Source organism: Microtus oregoni, unplaced genomic scaffold (assembly GCF_018167655.1).
Source record: "Microtus oregoni isolate MIOR12 unplaced genomic scaffold, Mior012 000029F_ref0000214, whole genome shotgun sequence".
In the NCBI taxonomy this organism is placed as follows: domain Eukaryota; kingdom Metazoa; phylum Chordata; class Mammalia; order Rodentia; family Cricetidae; genus Microtus; species Microtus oregoni.
In genome coordinates this window covers 372,923-391,022 of record NW_024543088.1, presented here as the reverse complement: position 1 = coordinate 391,022, position 18,100 = coordinate 372,923, and the positions used below count along the sequence as shown (strand labels likewise).

At 54.4% G+C, this 18,100-nt stretch overlaps 1 protein-coding gene and 1 non-coding gene across 5 annotated transcripts in view; one reads left to right on the top strand and one right to left on the bottom strand.

Moving 5' to 3' along the window:
- Nucleotides 1-391: 391 nt before the first annotated feature.
- The window catches only part of LOC121464720 (protein ELFN1), a 64,436-nt gene continuing 46,727 nt past the window's right edge, over nucleotides 392-18,100 (bottom strand). For 3 of the 4 annotated variants that reach the window (XM_041677753.1, XM_041677755.1, XM_041677752.1), the window contains exon 2: nucleotides 392-3,582. In XM_041677753.1, the coding sequence (XP_041533687.1) occupies nucleotides 822-3,311 (2,490 nt within the window). In that variant the 5' untranslated portion in view covers nucleotides 3,312-3,582 and the 3' untranslated portion in view covers nucleotides 392-821. The remainder of the gene's footprint in view (nucleotides 3,583-18,100) is intronic. The other variant, XM_041677756.1, reaches the window with a different exon arrangement.
- Nucleotides 17,941-18,044, top strand: LOC121465205. Its single transcript, XR_005976632.1, has one exon. It is a non-coding gene; the product is annotated as a U6 spliceosomal RNA (small nuclear RNA).

The following is an 18,100-nucleotide window of genomic DNA, read 5'->3' as shown; positions in this document are numbered from 1 at the left end:
ACACACCTGCTTCACAATGCTTCCCAGCCTGCACCCCTCTTGCCACCCCATCCTGTCCCTAGGCACAGTCTCCATCTCCCCCCTGGAGTCTCACAGCCTCAAGATGCTGCCAAAGTCAGGCGGCCCATCTGCCTCAGCTCCACCCCCCCCCTGCACAGACTGGAACGTCATATTTAGGGGGTGCCATGAAGCTGGCACACTTGGTCACCCCCCCCCCCATGATAGGTGATTTAGGTTTTTTTTTAAGAATTTCACTTTTATATATATATTTTTTAAAAAGGAAGGAAAGAAAGAGGAAAGAGAGAAGAAAGAGAGAAAAGGAAGAGAAGACTCAGAACAGGAAAAAGATGGAAAAAATTCCCCTCCCCCGCCCCCACCCATAAGACACAGTTTTCCGAAGTCCCGTGTATGCGTGTGTATGCATGTGCATGTGTGTGTGTGCATGCGTGTGTATGTATATGTGTATTTGTGCATGTTTGCATGCGTGTGGTGAGTGTGTGTGTGCATGTGTGTGTGAGTGTGTGTGTGCATGTGTGTGTGTGTGGCTTGCTTGCTTGCACCAGGCAGCAGGCACAGTACAGTTTACATGAAAGTTAGTATATCTATTGTTGTGGCCACCTGCGGCCTCCTCAAGCTGTCCCTGCAGGCCAGGCGCTGAGCCCAGCAGCCCCTTGTTGTGCACTTATGTTGGGCTTAGTGTTGAGTCTCAGTCAGGGATAGCTGCTGCGGATGGTCTATCCTTTTTGGTCCACTGAGCATCACGAGTTTCGGAGAGGACAGGGCCGGGTTGCCTTGGGCCCTGCTGAGGGATGGAGGGAGATTCAGGACTTGTGCTGGGCGGACACGCCTTTCCAGTAGTCTAGGATGTCATGCAGGTCCTCATCTTTGGCAAACTGGACCTTCTTGCGCAGGGCGTGGCCAGCCGCCATGAATTCCGCATCATCCTTGTGCCTCCTACGGCTCAGTCTGAGGCGCTCCCAGATGCTCGGGGACGCCCTGCAGGTATACTCGGGGCTGGATGAATAGCTCAGGTTGTGGTACTGCGGGGACAGCTGCGAGTAGACGAGGTCTCGGGGTCGTGGCCGTGTCAGAGGCTCCAGGATGGATGCCTTGCGGCCTCCAAGCCCTTCATGAGTGGGCGGAGGTGGCGGCGGAGCAGGTGGCTCAGCAGGGTGGGAGCCGGGGTACGAGTGCCGATGCTCGCCATACTGGCGACTCTTGTCGGCCTCGGCCCGCAGCACAGTGGCTGCGGGTGTCACAGTGAGGATGGTCTCGGGCACAGGTGAGCTTTTTTCAATGTACTTGGTCTCAGTGGCTGGGGCCTTATGTGTGCCGGTGGCCTCAGCCCGGAAGGTGCGAGGGCTACGCGCAGAACCGCTGGATGAACTGCTGGCCCTGGGGGGGCCGGGTGCAGCCTCCACGCTGTGGTGCCGCTGCAGGCCACCATGGCCAAAGGCATCTTTGTAGACAGGGGACAGGAAGCTGTGCTTGCTAGCCAGAGGCTCGGACAGCAGTACCAGCGGCGGCTCAGCCACGGACACGGCCCCCGATTTGGCGCCCTGGAAGGACGTGGACTCAGACTTGAGAGCATCGATGCAATTGTTAATGATCTGGTTGACCCTGTCCACCTCCTTGGCAATGGTGGAGATTTCCGCCACTGAGCTCTGGTTTTCTGTGCCAGGCCGGCTCAGCTCACAGCTCCTGCGTTCTGGCGGCTCCCCTGTGCGTACTTCAATGTAGTTCCCCTTGGTGGCTTTGGGGGTCTCACTACTCTCCACTAGCTTGTACTGCTCCACGTCACTGGTGGTGGCTGGCAGGTAGGGTATTCGAGACACAGCCTCAGAGCCAAGCAGCGGGCCCTGGGTCAGCGGGGCTAGCCCAGGTGCCTCAATCTCAGGCCCATACTTCAGCTCGATGATGGTCTTTTTCAGGCTGCCAGCTGCCGCCGCCACCGCCTTCTTATGTTTCTCCTCCTGTCGCCTCCGCTTGCGCAGGCAGTAGTAAACAGCGCCCAGAACCAGCACCATGCCGAAGAGGCAGCCGAGGATGGTCATGATGTAGTGAGTGGCTGTGGAGGGGCTGGGCACGGGGCCAGGGGGGCTGGGCGGCTTGGGCAGGCAGATGGTAAGGCAGGTGTGGTTGTGATGGGTGCCAGAGCTGGTGGAGACCACGCAGTATGTGTAGTTGGTGAGCGTGTAGAGATTGGTCAGGCGAATCTCCTCCTGAGGCTGGGTCAGCTTGGACACGGTGAACGATTTGCTGTTGTTGTAGTGCTCCAGTGTGTACATGCGGTTGAACGGGCTTGGCAACTGCACCATGATGGTGGCCGAGTTTTGGGTCAGTTGCTTGACCTTCATGGAGGGACGAGCCTCCATCTGAGTGGCCAGAGTCGTCAGGACCACCAGTGGCGTGGTGCCGTCACCAGAGAAGCACTCGTCATCGGGACAGGGCACATCGCTGGGCTCCGGGGGAGGTGGCGGTGGTGAATGTCCCGGCTGTGATCTGCCTGGCGCCGGGCGAGGTGGGCCGAGCACCTCAGCTGTGTAGGAGTCCTCGGTGCACACAGACTGCAGTTTGCTGAGGATGCTACGCTGGTGGCCATGGCGGCCCTGGCCCAGCAGGAAGTAGCCGGCGTAGACAGGAGGCGACTCACACTGTACCCGGTCGTGGGTCTGTGTGGCATTGGTGAAGGCGGCCAGCCAACGCAGGAAGCCCAGCAGCTCACAAGAGCAGTAGAAAGGGTTACTGTAAATTTCGCACACCGAGAGCTTGGCCAGGCCCGCGAAGGTGCCGCTGCCCAGCTGCTGGATGCGGTTCATGGAGAGGTCTATGTTCATGATGTTGGGACACTCCCAGAAGGCGCTAGCCATGACCACCTCGATGAGGTTGGCCTGCAGGTACAGGTACTCGAGTTTGCTCAGGCCCCGCAGCATGCCCTCCGTAAGGTTGCGCAGCCGGTTGTATCCCAGCTGCAGCACCTGGAGGTTGAACTGGCCGGAGAAGGCCCCATCCTCGATGTAACCGATCTCATTCTTGGTGAGGTTGAGGTATGTGAGGTTCCCAAAGCGGCTCAGGGAGGCATAGTGCACACTGCGGATACGGTTCTCATTGAGCCGCAAATCCACGATGGTGTTGTTGATCTGTTGGGGGATGGCCTCATAGGGCGGTTGGTTCTGGCTGCAGATGGCCAGCCACACAAAGCCCTTATCACCCTCGATCAGCCAGCAGTCGCCTTGGGCCAGCCCGCCTGCGTGCAGTAACGTGGCAGCCGCCACAAGCACCCAGGGTGCGCCCCACCCATGCCCAGCCATCTCGAGACACTCTGCCTGTGGGGACAGGGTGGAGGGCTGGGCAGTGCCCCGCCCCCCGCGGGGACTTAGAGGTGGAATAGGTCACTGCCTGCACTGTCAGAGATGTCCTGTCCCAAGCTGCATGGTGCAAGTCCTGGGAGGGAGGATCGCTCCCTCACTGCCCACTGCCTCGCGCCGTCCTCCCCGATCCTGAGGTGACCACGGCCTGCTTTCCCATGGGCCTGTGTGTCCTGGTGGCTTCTCCCGGCTCCTGTGCCTGAAGTACTCTCTGCTGCAAGACAAGAGAAAAGAGAGTAAGTCACACACACACACACACACACACACACACACACACACACATAACCCTCATGTCCAAGGTCACTGGGTGACTGAAGAATTCAGCCAAGCCATCCACCCACGTTTTCTGTGAAACAGAAACCCTGTCTTAGGTCATGGGACTGGGTGAGAGAGTCTGGGGTCACCAAGGCAAACATATGCAAGGCGGACACGATGTCCCCAGGGTGACCAGCTCCCCAGGGTGACCAGCTCAGAGGTATCTTGAGGGATGATACAGTTCACTGGGCATAGCTCAAGTCTGCAGGGTAACAGCCTAGAAAGGACTCAGAGTTCATCAGGCCATGAGTGGCAGGGCTGGCTGAGGCAGGACATCCATCTCATTGACTCATTGGCACTATGCCTGCCACCTGGATGGAGTTCTTGGATGTCACTTCTCCCCAAGAAGGGCCAGTCACAGCACCTTCAGAGCCGCCTGCAGAGGGTGCCGAACACCCAGCCAATGTCCCCAGCCTGAGGCGGATCAGTTCTCCTTCTGCCCTCTAGGAGGCAGCAGAGTGGTCCAGCACACCCAGGGCTCATCATTAGTAGAGCTCCGAGTGACCGTCCCCACCACATGACCCGGCAAGCCACCCCTTCTAGGCCTCAGTTTCTCCAAGCGAACCAGCTGGCTGATCTCTGAGGCCTGCTACCCACAGAGCACCCAGGACTTGAAGCTGTCCCCCTCGTGGCAATGGAGGAGGGGCAGCCCACTTTGCAAAGAAGTCCTCCTGGGATTGAGGGAGACTGAGATGGCTCAGCAGACCAGGGTGATGACTGCCAAGCCTGACGACCTGAGTTCAATCCCCAGGACCCACATGGTGGTAGGAGAGATTCAACTCCCGCAAATTGCACCTCCCATACACACAATTAATAAAGAAATATAAAACAACCTCCTTAAATTAATTAAAAGAAAAGTCCTCTCCAGGCATCCTCCACTTTCCCAGACGAGGCCCACCTTCCTCCATCTCCCACCCCACGTTTACATACAAGCAGCCTCCTCTACCCCATGCCCCCCCCCGCTATGCCCCCCCCCCCGAGGACCAGGACTATGCCTCCCCCTAATCCCCAAAGCCCAGAGTGCATGAGAACAGAACTGTGGGGTGATGGGAGGATGCCTTATGGGGCAACTGGAGTCCTTTATCCTCTGGTCCCCTTCTGCCCACTTGCGGGATGGAGAAATGGGTATTCGCTTGTTAATACAGGGATTTACAGCTGCCTTTGTCACCGCTCAGTGGCCTGGCCAGCAGCCAGCTGAGTGTATTTCACCAATATTGACAGCGGCAACTAGGCTGCTCCGAGGCGACTAAAATGAGGAGGAATATATATATATATATATTTCTTTCCTCTTTGCAAACTTCATAAATGGGACCTGGCTCCCAAGAGAATCCATTTCTAATGGAGAAAGGCGAACAGAATAGACTGGAAATCCAGAGGAACCCAGACCCTGCCTTGCGGTTCAGCAGCCTGGTTTCTGCTTAGACCTTGTGCACTGGAGCTGGTGAGCAGACATAGAGCCTTGGGGGTGGCATGATCCTTAGCCAGAAGGGCCTGGGAATTCCCTTGGGCTCCTCATCCGATGTCAAGTTCACAGTGGTGGCACAACGTATCCACCATGCCTCGGAGCCTGACAACCACGGGAGAGCTCAAGCCAGAGAAAGGCCAGTGGAGTTGATTGTGAGGACACGGACCCCGGTGGGAAGAGCCTTTCTCTCCTGGCCTCCAGGAGGGGTAGTGCCTGGCGAGAGATCTTAATCAGCTGTAATCTCTTGCTCAAAATAACTGAAAGTCGAGTTAAGCAGGATTACAGGCCCAAAGAGGCGCCGTGGTGTCTCCTGCGGTCTGTCGGCCTCCTACGCACACAGCTGCAGGTGTGTGCATGGGCATTTGCACTCCTGTGTCATCCTAGGCATAGGTTTGCACACACATGCTCACCTAGACACATGGGACAGGCTGTGTGGGGACCCCAAGGTGCTCTTTTGTCCCCCCCTTACCTTGTTTGTACTCTGACTCACAGTGTGGGCAACAGGCCCTACTCCCTCTCACCCTGTTCCAGTATGGCAGTGGGCACTCTGAGTTCAAGGGCCCCTGACTCCAGCCATGTAGTCCTTGTCTCCTCCCCACCCCCACAGCCTTCTGCTATCCCACACCTAGGTTTGTCAACAATGCAGGGATCTTCAGTACCTGCCGGGGTAGGAACCCATGACTGTCCCCTCTATCACGGCCAGCGGCGCCTCAAGCATGGAAAGACGGACCCACCTCTCACATAGCCTCTGCCTCACAGGGAACCCCACAACCTCAGCCTTGTGGGTCCCCAAATTCTCCTTCCATGCTTAGTTTTTCAGATAGAGGAAACTGAGGTCCAAAAAGTAAGATCCATCCTGGGTCGCACAGTGAATTGGCCCATGCCTCTTCCCGTTTAGGTCAATGTCCAGAGTCACAGGCACAGAATTAGGTGGAAGCCAGGGCAGATGCCATGGGTCTAGTCCCAGAGTACTGAGGCCATGGAGCCACTCTGGGGAGTACTTATCAAGGGAACAGGTCAAATCGCCTTGATAGGTATTGGTATTGATGGCCCAGGATGGTGTCCTACCTCCAACCCGAGCTCTCCCGCCAACCTTTCCCTCATTCCATAATTCACTCACTCCCCTGGTCCTCACCTCACCCTGCAATCCCTTCTCATCCCCTCATTTCTCCTCTCACTCTGTGCTTAGTAACTCACTCATCAACCCACAGACCCCAGGTTGGAAGGCAGTGTCTAGACCCTGCAAGAGGGAGTTGCATCCCGGCACCAGGCCCAGCCCCCCATCTAGAACACACGTCCTTAAGTGGACCACATTCTGTGTCAGGGGTCCCCCGCCCACGTGTCGATACCCAGTGTCAAAAGTGCAGCCAATCCTTACAGAATTTTCCACGGTAATAAGCAACACACTCAATCTGCCTCCTTCCTTGTTCACCTCTGCCTGCCCTCCACAGTAAACTTCCTCACTAGGGGACCCATGTTTCCCTCTGCCTTGGGACTGTATCTTTTTCCAGCTGTTTCCACCCTGGATCTAAGAGAGTGATGCCTCCCGTCACTGTCACAGGTGACCTCTGGGCCACCAGTCCCTGGCTTCTTGTCTTTCTCACACCATGGTATTCTTTTTTTTTTTTTTTTTTTGGTTTTTCGAGACAGGGTTTCTCTGTGGTTTTGGAGCCTGTCCTGGAACTTGCTCTTGTACACCAGGCTGGTCTCGAATTCACAGAGATCCACCTGCCTCTGCCTCCCGAGTGCTGGGATTAAAGGCATGTGCCACCACCGCCCACACCATAGTATTCTTTCCTGTCCCTGAAGTTGGGCTCTCAAGTGGCCCTGTGGCTGACCCTCAGCTGGACTGCCCAATGCTATCCCCTGACACCTCCACTTGGCTGAACCCCAGTGGGTCTCCACAGCCCTGACATTTCCTAGGTTGTAGATGAGGTGTGCAGATACCTGTGCCAACCAGTGGCTCTCAGGCCTAGTTTGGAGGATAGATTCTGCTTACAATGAGCAGGGACCAAACCCGGGTGCTGGCTCAGCTCACCAGGACCAGTTGACAGCTCTGACCCCTGAGATACCAGAGGGAGAAGCCTTGCACCATGGGAGGCTTTGAAGCCATGCTGGGAGATGAGGGTCAGACCACCTGGCCGGATGGAGATGGCAGAGGTGCCGAGGGTGTCAACCTGTCACTCAAAGAAATGCCACAGGGGGAGATGGCTCACCATATGAGCATGAAGATCTGGATTCAGATCCCCTTAACTCATATAAAAAGCTAAGTGTTGTAGCCACAGTGCTGGGGAGGGGGTGACAGGGTTCAGGGGCCAGACAGCCTCAGTGAGCTCCAGGCCAAGGTTACCCTGTCTCAAAAAAAAAAGTGAATGGTACCTGAGGTTGACCTTTGACCTTCATGTGTTGGTACATATGCATGTGCTTACATGCACACATACACATCAGCACTCACATGAACACACACAGAAGGGAGGGAGGGAGGGAGGGAGGGAGGGAGGGAGGGAGGGAGGAAAGACCTATCACAGGCCAAAGAAGCATTCAAAGAGACCTAGGAATGAACAGAGTGGTTTTAGTGGTTTTCCTAATAGGCTTTCATTAGGCAGCTGACTTGTAGACTAAAAGGACTGGGCAGCAAGACAACTTCCGGTCCCACCCTGCTCTATGCCATGCTCTCCCCCACAGCAGGGGGATGCTAGGCGTGGCGTTTAAGAACAGCAAAGGCCCCTCAAAGGACCATACACAGAGGGACACACAGTCTGGCAGGAGGGAGGAGAGCTGGAGAGAGACGCAGTTGGGCCGGAGGCTGGGTGGGCAGGGCATCAGACGGACGGTCTTAGTGGCTGGGTAGGAGTCCATCAGGCAGGCAGGAGGAGGAGAGGGTGCATGGTCATGTGATCAGAGCCATTCCTCCCCAGGGGCTGGGAGGGTGTCCCAGGACAGAGGGGAGTAGGCAGTGCCAGGCTATAGTGGGTGGCTGTTGGGGCAAGGTGTGGGGGGGAGGTCCAAGGTGACAAGGGAGGGGCCGGACTTGTTCCCATCCACTTCTTCCTCTCTCTGTTTCCCACTTCTCTCTTCTTAGAATAGGTGGCCAGAGGCCAGAGGATCTGAGGCTGGGGAATCAAGCCTGCACTGCCCAGGCCCTCCATGTTCAACTTCAGGTCTCAGTTTCCACACCTGAGATTCACTGGGTATCTGCAAGGATTCTTCCTATAGTAAGAGGGCCGGGGCCTCATGTCTGGGGATGACTCTATGTACACACACACACACACACACACACACACACACACACACACACACCGTGGGTGCTCATGGAGGACCTCTGTAGCCCAGGGCACCCCAGGGACAATGGACTTGCATTGTCATTCCAACCCCGCGGCCCTTCCCTGGTGATGAAGTAGCGCGTGGCATTCTCAGCTTTTAAACTTCTTATAGTCAGATTTACATAATCATGGCGGCCGAGTGGGACTGATCACATGTGTCTAAAAATATGGCTCTGTTTTCGATCATAGAGCAGGAAGAGCCGCCGGGGCAGAGCTGGAGCTGAGCCAAGGCTTCTGCTGACGAAGTGGACGTCCCTTCCCCTCCTGCACCCCCCAGGGGCAGCACAGGCTGAGGGCCAGGGCGGGACACAGAGAGATAGGTAGAGAGCTATCGATCAGTAACTTTTCACCATTCCAATGTTTTGCCAATAGATCATGTTTACTGCTAACGCCCGCTTGCCCGCCGCTGCCGCAGGGCTCCAGCCAGAACTGTCCAGTGCTCTGCGGCAGAGCCTGCCGGGCTATGATGGGCAGGCCTGGGAGGCTGAGGCTGCATGGACCCGGCCTGGCCAAGAGCACACCGGGGCCAGCCTGTTCTCTTGCTGCTGAGTTCAGGTTGGGGTGCTAAGGTTGGTTTGGCCAAGCGCTGCCTGGGTGACCTTGGGAAAGTTACTGACCCTCTCTGAGCTTCATTCGGCTTCCTACTCCGTCAAGTAGAGATGAGCTTGGCTCTGCCTCCTAGGTTGACGGTACAGAAGCATGCTTCTGGCTATTTAAAGTTTCTAGAACTTTGTACGGATTGTCCTCTTTGTTCTAGACCCTCCTTGGTCTAAAGAGACAGAAGAGAAATTTTGTAAAACAGCCTGGGTGGACAGAGCATGGGTGTACTCCTGGCTCCACACAGGAAAGGCCCCAGGGACCCCCACCAGCTTTCAGGATTTTCTCATCACCCACTAAGGTTGTCTGGATCCTACCTGCTCTCCCAGTACACACACCCCTGCCCCCCGTTCAAGCTCAGCATGACCAGGACTGCAGGATGGCTGAATCAGCAGCCTGGCTCCTTGGGAACTGGCCACAGGGTCAGGCCTGGCATACCATGGACCTTGGCTGGACCTGACTTTGTACTCCAGATGGCCAGAGAAATGGAGGCTAGAGAATACCCTTGTCCACACCACACCCCTCCCTGTGAGAACTCAGAGGTCACCAAGGAGGGCTGAAGGGACGGGGAGACTGTCCAACACCAGATGACCTTGTAGAAGAACACTGGGGTCTCGATCCATCTACTCAGAGAAGAAAACACTCTGCAAGAATGCGGACAGAACAACTACACACACACACACACACACACACACACACACACACATCTACATTAACTGAGCATCTACTAGATACCAGAGCCATCATCAGTGATGACCTCAGCATGTGGAACAAGGAAGAGGGGAAAGAGGGAGAGAAAGAGAAAGAGGGGGGCTCAGAGAGAGAAAGTCAGCCAGGAAACAGAGACTAGCAAGAGAATTCAGCAGGCAGTTTGAAGATGAACAGTCTCCTGATTCACTCCAGAGTTCCAGAGGGAACCGTGGAGCTGGAGCCAGATACACAAAGCATCCAGCCTCCCCCGCGAGGCTGGGGCCCAGGGATGCAGGAGGGGGGAGGGTCTGGTCTGCAGTTTCCTTCCCAACCAGAGCTGGGGCCCCCAGATCACTCCCTGTGGCCCTCCCCCCTCCCTCGCTGCTCCAGGCTGCTCTGAAGTTAATTAGGGACCCAAACACTTAATGGTCTCTTAAGCTTCCACCGGGCATCTTTTTAAATTAAAAAAGATGATGTATTGCACCATTGGAGGGAGAAATCAGTCCGCAAAGGCTCCTCGCTCAGGCGCTGGCAGGCATCTTTGGAGGAGGATGCCAGGCTGGTCCCTGAAGATGATAGACAATGTGTGACCCTCTCCAGGAACTCTGCCACACTCCCCATCATCAGACAGAGAGCCTCGTTTAAAGGCAAGCATGGGTCTGGGTGTCCCATCACACCCCATAACTCCAGCAGCCAGGAGGTTCTATCTTTAGTCTGACCTGAATCTCTCCGGTTGTTTTGAGGTCTGCTGTTCTCATCCTACCACTATGCTGACCTCCGAGAGCCCCCGAGTTCCAGAAAGCCCCTTTCTAATTCTCCTGACCTCGGGGACTCTGACACTATTTGGGGGTTTGATATCGGCCTGGTGGGAAGGCTAGGAGCTATGGCAGAAAACTGGCTGGCTCCCCAGGGGACAACATAGGCCAGATCTCACTGGGTACAGACACAATGACCAACCGCAAACTACTCACGGGGTCAGGCCAACCCTCACGACACCGGCACCTTGGCTGTCGGATCTGTACTCATTTTCCATTGTACTAAAGATTTGGCGGGGGAGCGGGCACCATTTTTGAGTTGAGGTTGTAAACGAGCCACCAGCCCTCAGATTTTACAATTACCTGGGAGCTAGCACATCAACGGGCAAGGTGTGTCTGTGTGAGCTCGAGGGCCTGGGTTCGATCCTGGGTCCCACATCAAAGCCAGGTCTCATGGTGCATGCCTGCAATCCAGTGCTGGGTGGAGAAGGGAGAGGTGGAGATGGAGGACCCATGGGGCTCGCTGGCCACGTAGTCCAGCTGAATCAGAGAGCATCAGGTTCATGAGAGACCCTGTCTCAAAAATAATGTGGGGTGACTGAGGAAGACAGTGGATGTGGACCTCTGCACACAGTCAGAACCCCACACACACAATGAGTGAGCAATTGGTCCTTCAACGTTACATTAATTAGGGAAATTAAGAAAAGCACAAAACCTCTTCTGAGGGTATTGGCGTTGAGACACGTGTAACTGGAACCAGTGTGTGTCTGGGCCTCCACGGGCCCCTCTGTGGGACACACCTCCACCAGATATGAGTCTATGACCTCCTGACAGAGTGAGAGGGCAGGAAGGGAAAGGACCCACACCACTCACTCGTACCCGTGGCTGCCCACACTCCATTTGTCCACGCTGTAAGTTCTGAGGAGGTGAATGGAATAGAGGCTTTCCTCCTCCCTGGGGCTCGACCTGCTTCTAGACTGTGGAACAGAGTCTACTACTGCCATCACCAGCATGCCCTGTCCCCTAGGAAGCTCCCATAGTCACCAGTCATCTCCCAGAGGCCACACCATGTCCACCCCAACAGGCGCCAGGGAATGATGGTCAGCCACCAAGGAGGCTCCTCTAGACAGGTGTGGTTCGCAACTGTCATCCCCAGCTCACAGGAGGCTGAAACGGGAGGTTCGTTGTCACCAGATCCTTGGGTTTGAGACTCCTGCCCTGCCTCCCACAGTTCTGCAGAGTGGGGACAGTGGCTTGCCCTCAGAGAGAACACTGCCTTACACTTGTGTGAGTTGACGTCTCGTATTTAATGTTCACGCCACATGGGATGTTTCCTCTGCATAGAAAAAGGATGGGAATTGACTCCACCCCCCCTCCTAAGTAGCAGCAAATGGTCTTGACAAGATGTATTGATTAATCTATTTCTTCTGGTTGATTTCTGATTCTCCAATCTCGCCCTCTCTTCCTCCCTCCACAGCTCTGCACGGCTTTCAAGTGCCCTCCAGGACCTCTCTCTGGCATCATAAATGAGCCCACCAGGGTTGGGGAGATGGCTTAGTCAGCACAGGGCTCGCTGTGCAGAGAGCAAGAGGCCTGGATTCTACCCCAGAACCCACATGAAATGCCAGGTCTGGTAGCCCTTGCTTGTGATCCCTGAGCCAAGGAGGCAAAGCCAAGGTGATCCCTGGGGCTGGATGGTCAGTCAGCCTTACCTACTTGGTGAGCTCCAGGACAGCGAGAGATCCTGTCTCAAAAAAACAAGGTGGATGGTACTCTAAGAATGACACCTGCGGGTGGCCTCTGGGCTCCACACGTGCTACCAACACCACACACACACACAGTGATAAGAAATGCACCCACAGATAAAGCAGAAGGCAGCCTCAGGAGATGGTCCCCCAGGACATTCCCTGCCTCTCCTTCTTTCACCAAACTGCACACTTTCTGTCACTGGTCACCTCTGTCCTTCATATTTAGGAAGACAAACATTGTAACTAAATTGTTCATATATCCTGATTTCTTAATTCTGCCTTTTTTTTTTTTGACAGGATCTCATGCAGCGCAGGCTGGCCTCAAGCTCCCCTATGTAGCCAAGGATAGCCTTCAGCTTTTGATCCTCCTGCCTTCGCCTCCCAGATGCTGGGATTGTGGGGATGCCTCACACACCCCATTTGTGTGGTACTGAAGACAGAAGCCAGGGCTTCCTACATACCAGGCAAGCCCTCGTCTGACTGAGCCACACCCCTAGGCCCAGTTCTTTATCTTTTTGGATATTCATTTTTAGGGGAGGGAATAGTTGTTTTGAGACAAAGTCTCCCCGTGTAGCCCAGGCTGGCCTGAAACTCTCCCTCTTCCTGCTTCTACCTCCTGGGCACTGGGAGTCCACCCCATCCGGTTCTGAATCTTCTTCCAGACGAACCTTCAGGGCGGGTCTCTATTGTTTTCCCAAACTGGCCACCTAGTGCCGACTGTGAATTAATTCTGGAGTAACTTCCAGGGAACGTTCCAGCAAGCCTCTTCGCATTGTTATTTTGTCTTCCTGTCCCCCAGGAAGACATTATCGAGCTCTTTGTAATGATCCTAAATTTTTCTTGTCAAATTTTCTGGAAATTCCTTGGGGCTCCAGTGCTGCTGTTTTACTGTACCCATCTCAAGTGGGGGACCAATTATTTCATTACTTGTTCGGATCACTTGTTCTTTAGCGCAAATGAAAGTTATTGATCTGTGTTATGTGTTTTCTCTCTGGCTGTGTACCTTCATATTAAATTCATATATTAAATTATTTTTTTCAGTTGCTTCTCTTGGGTCTCAAATCACGCGGATGGCAAATAATTACAATTTTTCCTAGAGACGGCCGTTCATTTCGCTTTCCTGTCTTATTGCTATGTCTACTGTCACAGCACAAAGAGAAAGGTGCTGTCTTTTTTTCTAATAAAAGTTTTTGAACAGGAATGATTTTTTCTTAATGCCATCATTTAGAACAGTCTTGGCTGGGGCAGATGCTCTACTCTGATAGCAAAGTGCTTCCTCATACCTATTTTTAGCTGTTACTTTAAAGCCAGAAGTTGGCACCAGAGCTTGGTCAAATGCCCTTTGTCATTTATTAACACGGTGTGCTGGCTAGCTGATTGGTATTATATATTTTATTAATAGATTGCTCTAGCTCGAGGCCGTCTCCAAAATCTTTGTATGAATCCTGTATAATCGAGGCGGATCATCTCTCTGATAGTCTTCAGACCCGCGCCTGTGTCTGCTCTTGTCTTCCCAAGGTGATTTGGATGGCATTCATGGGCAGGGATAGTGTGTAGGGGGGGTTCATTTCTGGGGTGTCTTTGCCACTTTGGGAGTGTGTGGCCTTTCCTACACCCCCAGGTGGTCGTGGGCTCAGTCTCTGATGTTCTTGGAGGGGAACCCCCCACTCTCAGGGATTCTGGTTCTTTCTGTGGGGCTGTGTGAGTGAGCATCCCTAACCTAGACCAGCACCCACAGAAGGGCAGGAGACAGGGTAATCTCTGAGAACACATTAGGAACTCGAAAGGGACCTTCCTTGGCAGATGCAAGAGCAGTTGGGGGGGGGTTGTGGGGACCTTTGGGGAGACAACCCTCAACTAGTGAGGTCTGGTTTGGGGGGTCACTGCCTGTGGCCCTCTCTAGGACCCACAGGGCAAGGCTCAAGGACATCTGTGCATGAACAAGACACACCGAGGGTACTGCAGATATACAAGAAGAAACAGAAGACCCTGAGAGCCCATGGCTCATCCCTCCTAACTGACAGACAAACGGACACCATGTGCAGCGTCAGAGCTCCCAGCCAGGGCTGTTTATGAAGTACAGCAGCAATGTCACCTCCTGTGGTTGCTAGGGTGTCTCTACCTTGGCATCCCTGAACCCAGGCCAGCCTAAGGCTTCCCAGGCCACCACAGAGCTAGCTAAATCAACCGGAATCAACCTACAGCGAGGCCAGCATGTCCTGAAAGTGCCTTCCATGCCGTACCACTGTGGGTGTACATGCTGTGTGGGAAGTAGGGGGTGGAGGCCAAGGCCTCCTCGGTGCCTAGATGGGGGCAAAGCACCAACGCTGAACAGAGCCAGCAGTGCCACCAATCCCTTCCCTGAGCCTTTGACTCACAAACCTCAATGTGGAACAGCTGCTGGACCACTTGTTACCCAGCAACAGCAGCCCCAGAGTCTGCACATCACATGCCAGGGACAGGGCAGGTGGTGGCTCCACCCCCCTGCTTCCCTTCCTGTCTGCTATCTGCTGAGGGGAGTCCCCAGTCCTCAGAGCCATGCTGAGTGGCCTCATGGTTCTCATGCTGAGGTGGAGGCTGCCGCAGGGACTCCAGGCAACACTATGAGCACAAGCCAGGACCCTGAAGCTATTGAGCCTTTTTTTCCTCCTGACTGGGACACCTGCCAGCCATAGGCTTCCCTGAAAACCACCACTTCTCCTCGTGTGTGTGTGTGTGTGTGTGTGTGTGTGTGTGTGTGTGTGTGGTGGGGTAGGCTAGAGGTAACCTAGGCTAGCATTACTCTGTCAACTTTATTTTTGGAGAGAGTCTCTCACTAGCCAGATAGGGTAGACTGGCCGACCAGAGTGCCATGGGGATCCTCCTGTCTCAGCCTCCTCAGCACTGGGATTACAAGATGTGCCTCCACACCCAGCTTTTTATATGAGTCCTCGGGACCTGAATTCAGGTCCCCACACTTCTTCACCCAGGGGCCCAGCTGCCCAGCCCCAAGGATGCTCCTGAACTCCTCCGACCCTCATTCCACCTCTCTGACAGGTGGGCCAGCTATGAAGTGTGAGCAAGGCCACCATGACAATTAGTATTGAGGGTTTCTACGGCCATGCATGGCACAGGGGGACAGTCAGTACAGTGTGGTCCTGCACAGGGCAGAGAGTGAGCAGCTGCAGGCCTTCAGCTCCCTAGGGAGAAAGTGCTCAGTCATTCTGACTTCTGTCTCCTCTCTTAAAAAACAGAGACAATGAAGGGATCTCCTAAGAGAGCCACCCACCCGTGGAATTCACACCACCATATCACGGGCTCCTAGGGACTGTAGCTTGTGGTGGGAGTGGGGGATGGGAGGGAAAGAGGGAAGATGGCTGAGGTTCAGGAGGGGAGTGGGTGGAGGAAGACAGGTGTGGTGGCTTGCCGGAAGAACACAGAATGCACCTAGCTGGAGCAGGGCATGGCTTTCTATGAAGTCATACAGCTCTCCAAGGCTGAAAAACAAATAAACCAAAAGCAACAAATAACGCAGAGAATGGTGCAGGGCGGGAGGGTGCAGAGACTGGAGAGCTGCGCCAGAGTGCAGGGCAAACAGGGGTGCAGCGATGAGAAGGGGACCAGGGCAGAGGGTCCAGAGCAGGGGTGGAGGGGTGGAGCGCCACCCGGTCCCTCACCATGGGTTGGGAAGGCGGGATGTGGAGGTCACAGGTGAGTGGGTCTTGCTCAGGCCACGTGTACTCCTTAAGAACACAGCTTCCTTCTAGGACCTGGGGTTCTGAGATCAGGGTCCCTGGAGCTCTGGCTTCTCCAACCAACAGGTAAAAGGTTTTTACTAGGGAAGCTGAAGAAAAATGAGTTTGGAGTCCTCAGGCAGATGGAAGAATTTGGAGTCAGAGAGTGGGGGTAAAAGCTCTCCTCGGGGGGCTGAGCTGACGAGAAATCTGGGGATTATAGGGTCATCCCTAGGAGGGTCCCTGGCCACTATGAACCCTTGAGAGCCACCAGCTCCCTTCAGTCTCTTCCACTGGAAAGAACAAAAGTTAAGCCTAGCCGAGTTACACAGCTTCTAGCTATGTCAGAGCCTGAGGGGATCTCCCCACCAGAATAAAAGTCTATCCCTTTTACTCTCCTGGGGTGGAGTGACCACAGCCTAGGACAGTCAGGACAGAGATGAGAGTCGCAAGTCCAGAACTTTCTAACCTGAGAATTGCCAGGGCCAGTGTGTATGCGCATGTGACTTCATGAGCAAGTATGCAGCCCTGGTTCCTGACTCCAAGCGCTGTGCCCAAGCCTAACCATCGCTGCACGCCGCGCGCGCACGTCTGCCTCCTGTCTCGCAGTAGGAGCTCAGCCGCCAGGCTGGCAGCTGGGAACCTTCCATCTTTGCTATCAAAGTTGGGCCTGGAAGTCACCCAGCTGGGGTTGTGAGCACAGCCCCAGGGTCACACCAGGCTGGCTTCCTGATGAAGCCCTTGGGGCTTTAATCCAGGCCCATGGCTCCCAGCCTATCTGCCCTTGTCTCTGAGTCCATGTGTGTCACCTGCCACCCACAGGCAGCAGCTTCTAGGCCACACATTTCCTAGCCAGAGCCCCCTGGCTTTTCTGACACACACGCACACACACACACACACACACACACACACACACTGCCATCTTTCTGCTCTCCACAGAAGACCCACACTGCTGCTAGGATCTCAGGGCCGGCAGAGGCAGGATTTAACGCTTCCAGTCTTCCTCTGAGGCCACTATCCCGTTCTTTCTGCCAACACCAGGCAGGTGTCCTGCACCTACCTTAGGGGGCTGGGCAGGGTCACTTCCCACCTCTACTCTGGAAGACCCTAGGCAGCCTCCCAGATTCCAGCTTGAACTCTCTTGGACCTGATGAGTCTTAGGGCAGTCTATGGGTTCTGTTCCCACCCATACTGTGACAAGTTTGAAGATCCTACAGTAAGATCCAGAACTTCCTTCTAGTAGGATTTGTGGCTCAAGACCTTATGCGACCCCGTGTCACCACAGGGAACAGAAAGACAAAAGACAAACTTGGAAGAGGCAAGCTTGGTCTATATCAGAGAGATATACAGAGCAGAATAGAGGCGGCAATGGTCCATGTGCTGGCCAGTTAGATGTCAACTTAACACAAGGTAGAGTGATCGGAAAGGAAGGAGCCTCAGTTGATAAAATGCCTCCATAAGATCGGGCTGCAGGCAAGCCTGTAGGGCATTGTCTTAATTAGTGATTGATGGTGGAGGGTCCAGTCATTGTGGGTGGTGCCACCCCTGGGCTGCTGGTCCTGGGTTCTATAAGAGAGCAGACTGAGCAAGCCATGAGGAGCAAGCCAGTAAGCAGCACTCCTCCATGGCCTCTGCATCAGCTCCTGCCTCCAGGTTCCTGTCCTGCTTGAGTTCCTGCCATGACTACTTTTAAGGATAAACTGGGTCTAATCCCTGATGAAGGTGAAAGAAGTGTCAGAAGATATACACAGCAGGATTGTTCCTGCTGGCCAGAGAGGGATCAAGAGTCAAGAGTATCGGGTGGCAGCATCACAGGGCACGCATACTGTGGAACATTATACAGCAATGAAAAAGAAACAAACCACCCAGCCACAAGCACACTGCTGAAAACACCTGCTGTGCTGTCCCTCAGGTCAAAGTTCGGCAGCAGAGTCCTTCACCAGGTTTGGGTAGTACAAGTGTAGAACTGCTCGCTTCGGCAGCACGTATACTACAATTGGAACGATACAGAGATTAGTATGGCCCCTGCATTTTCATGACGTGCAAATTCGTGAAGCATTCCATATTTTTTAGTGGACACTAGATGTAAAGCAAAGGGTAACCAGGCTACAATCTCAGCTCAGAGA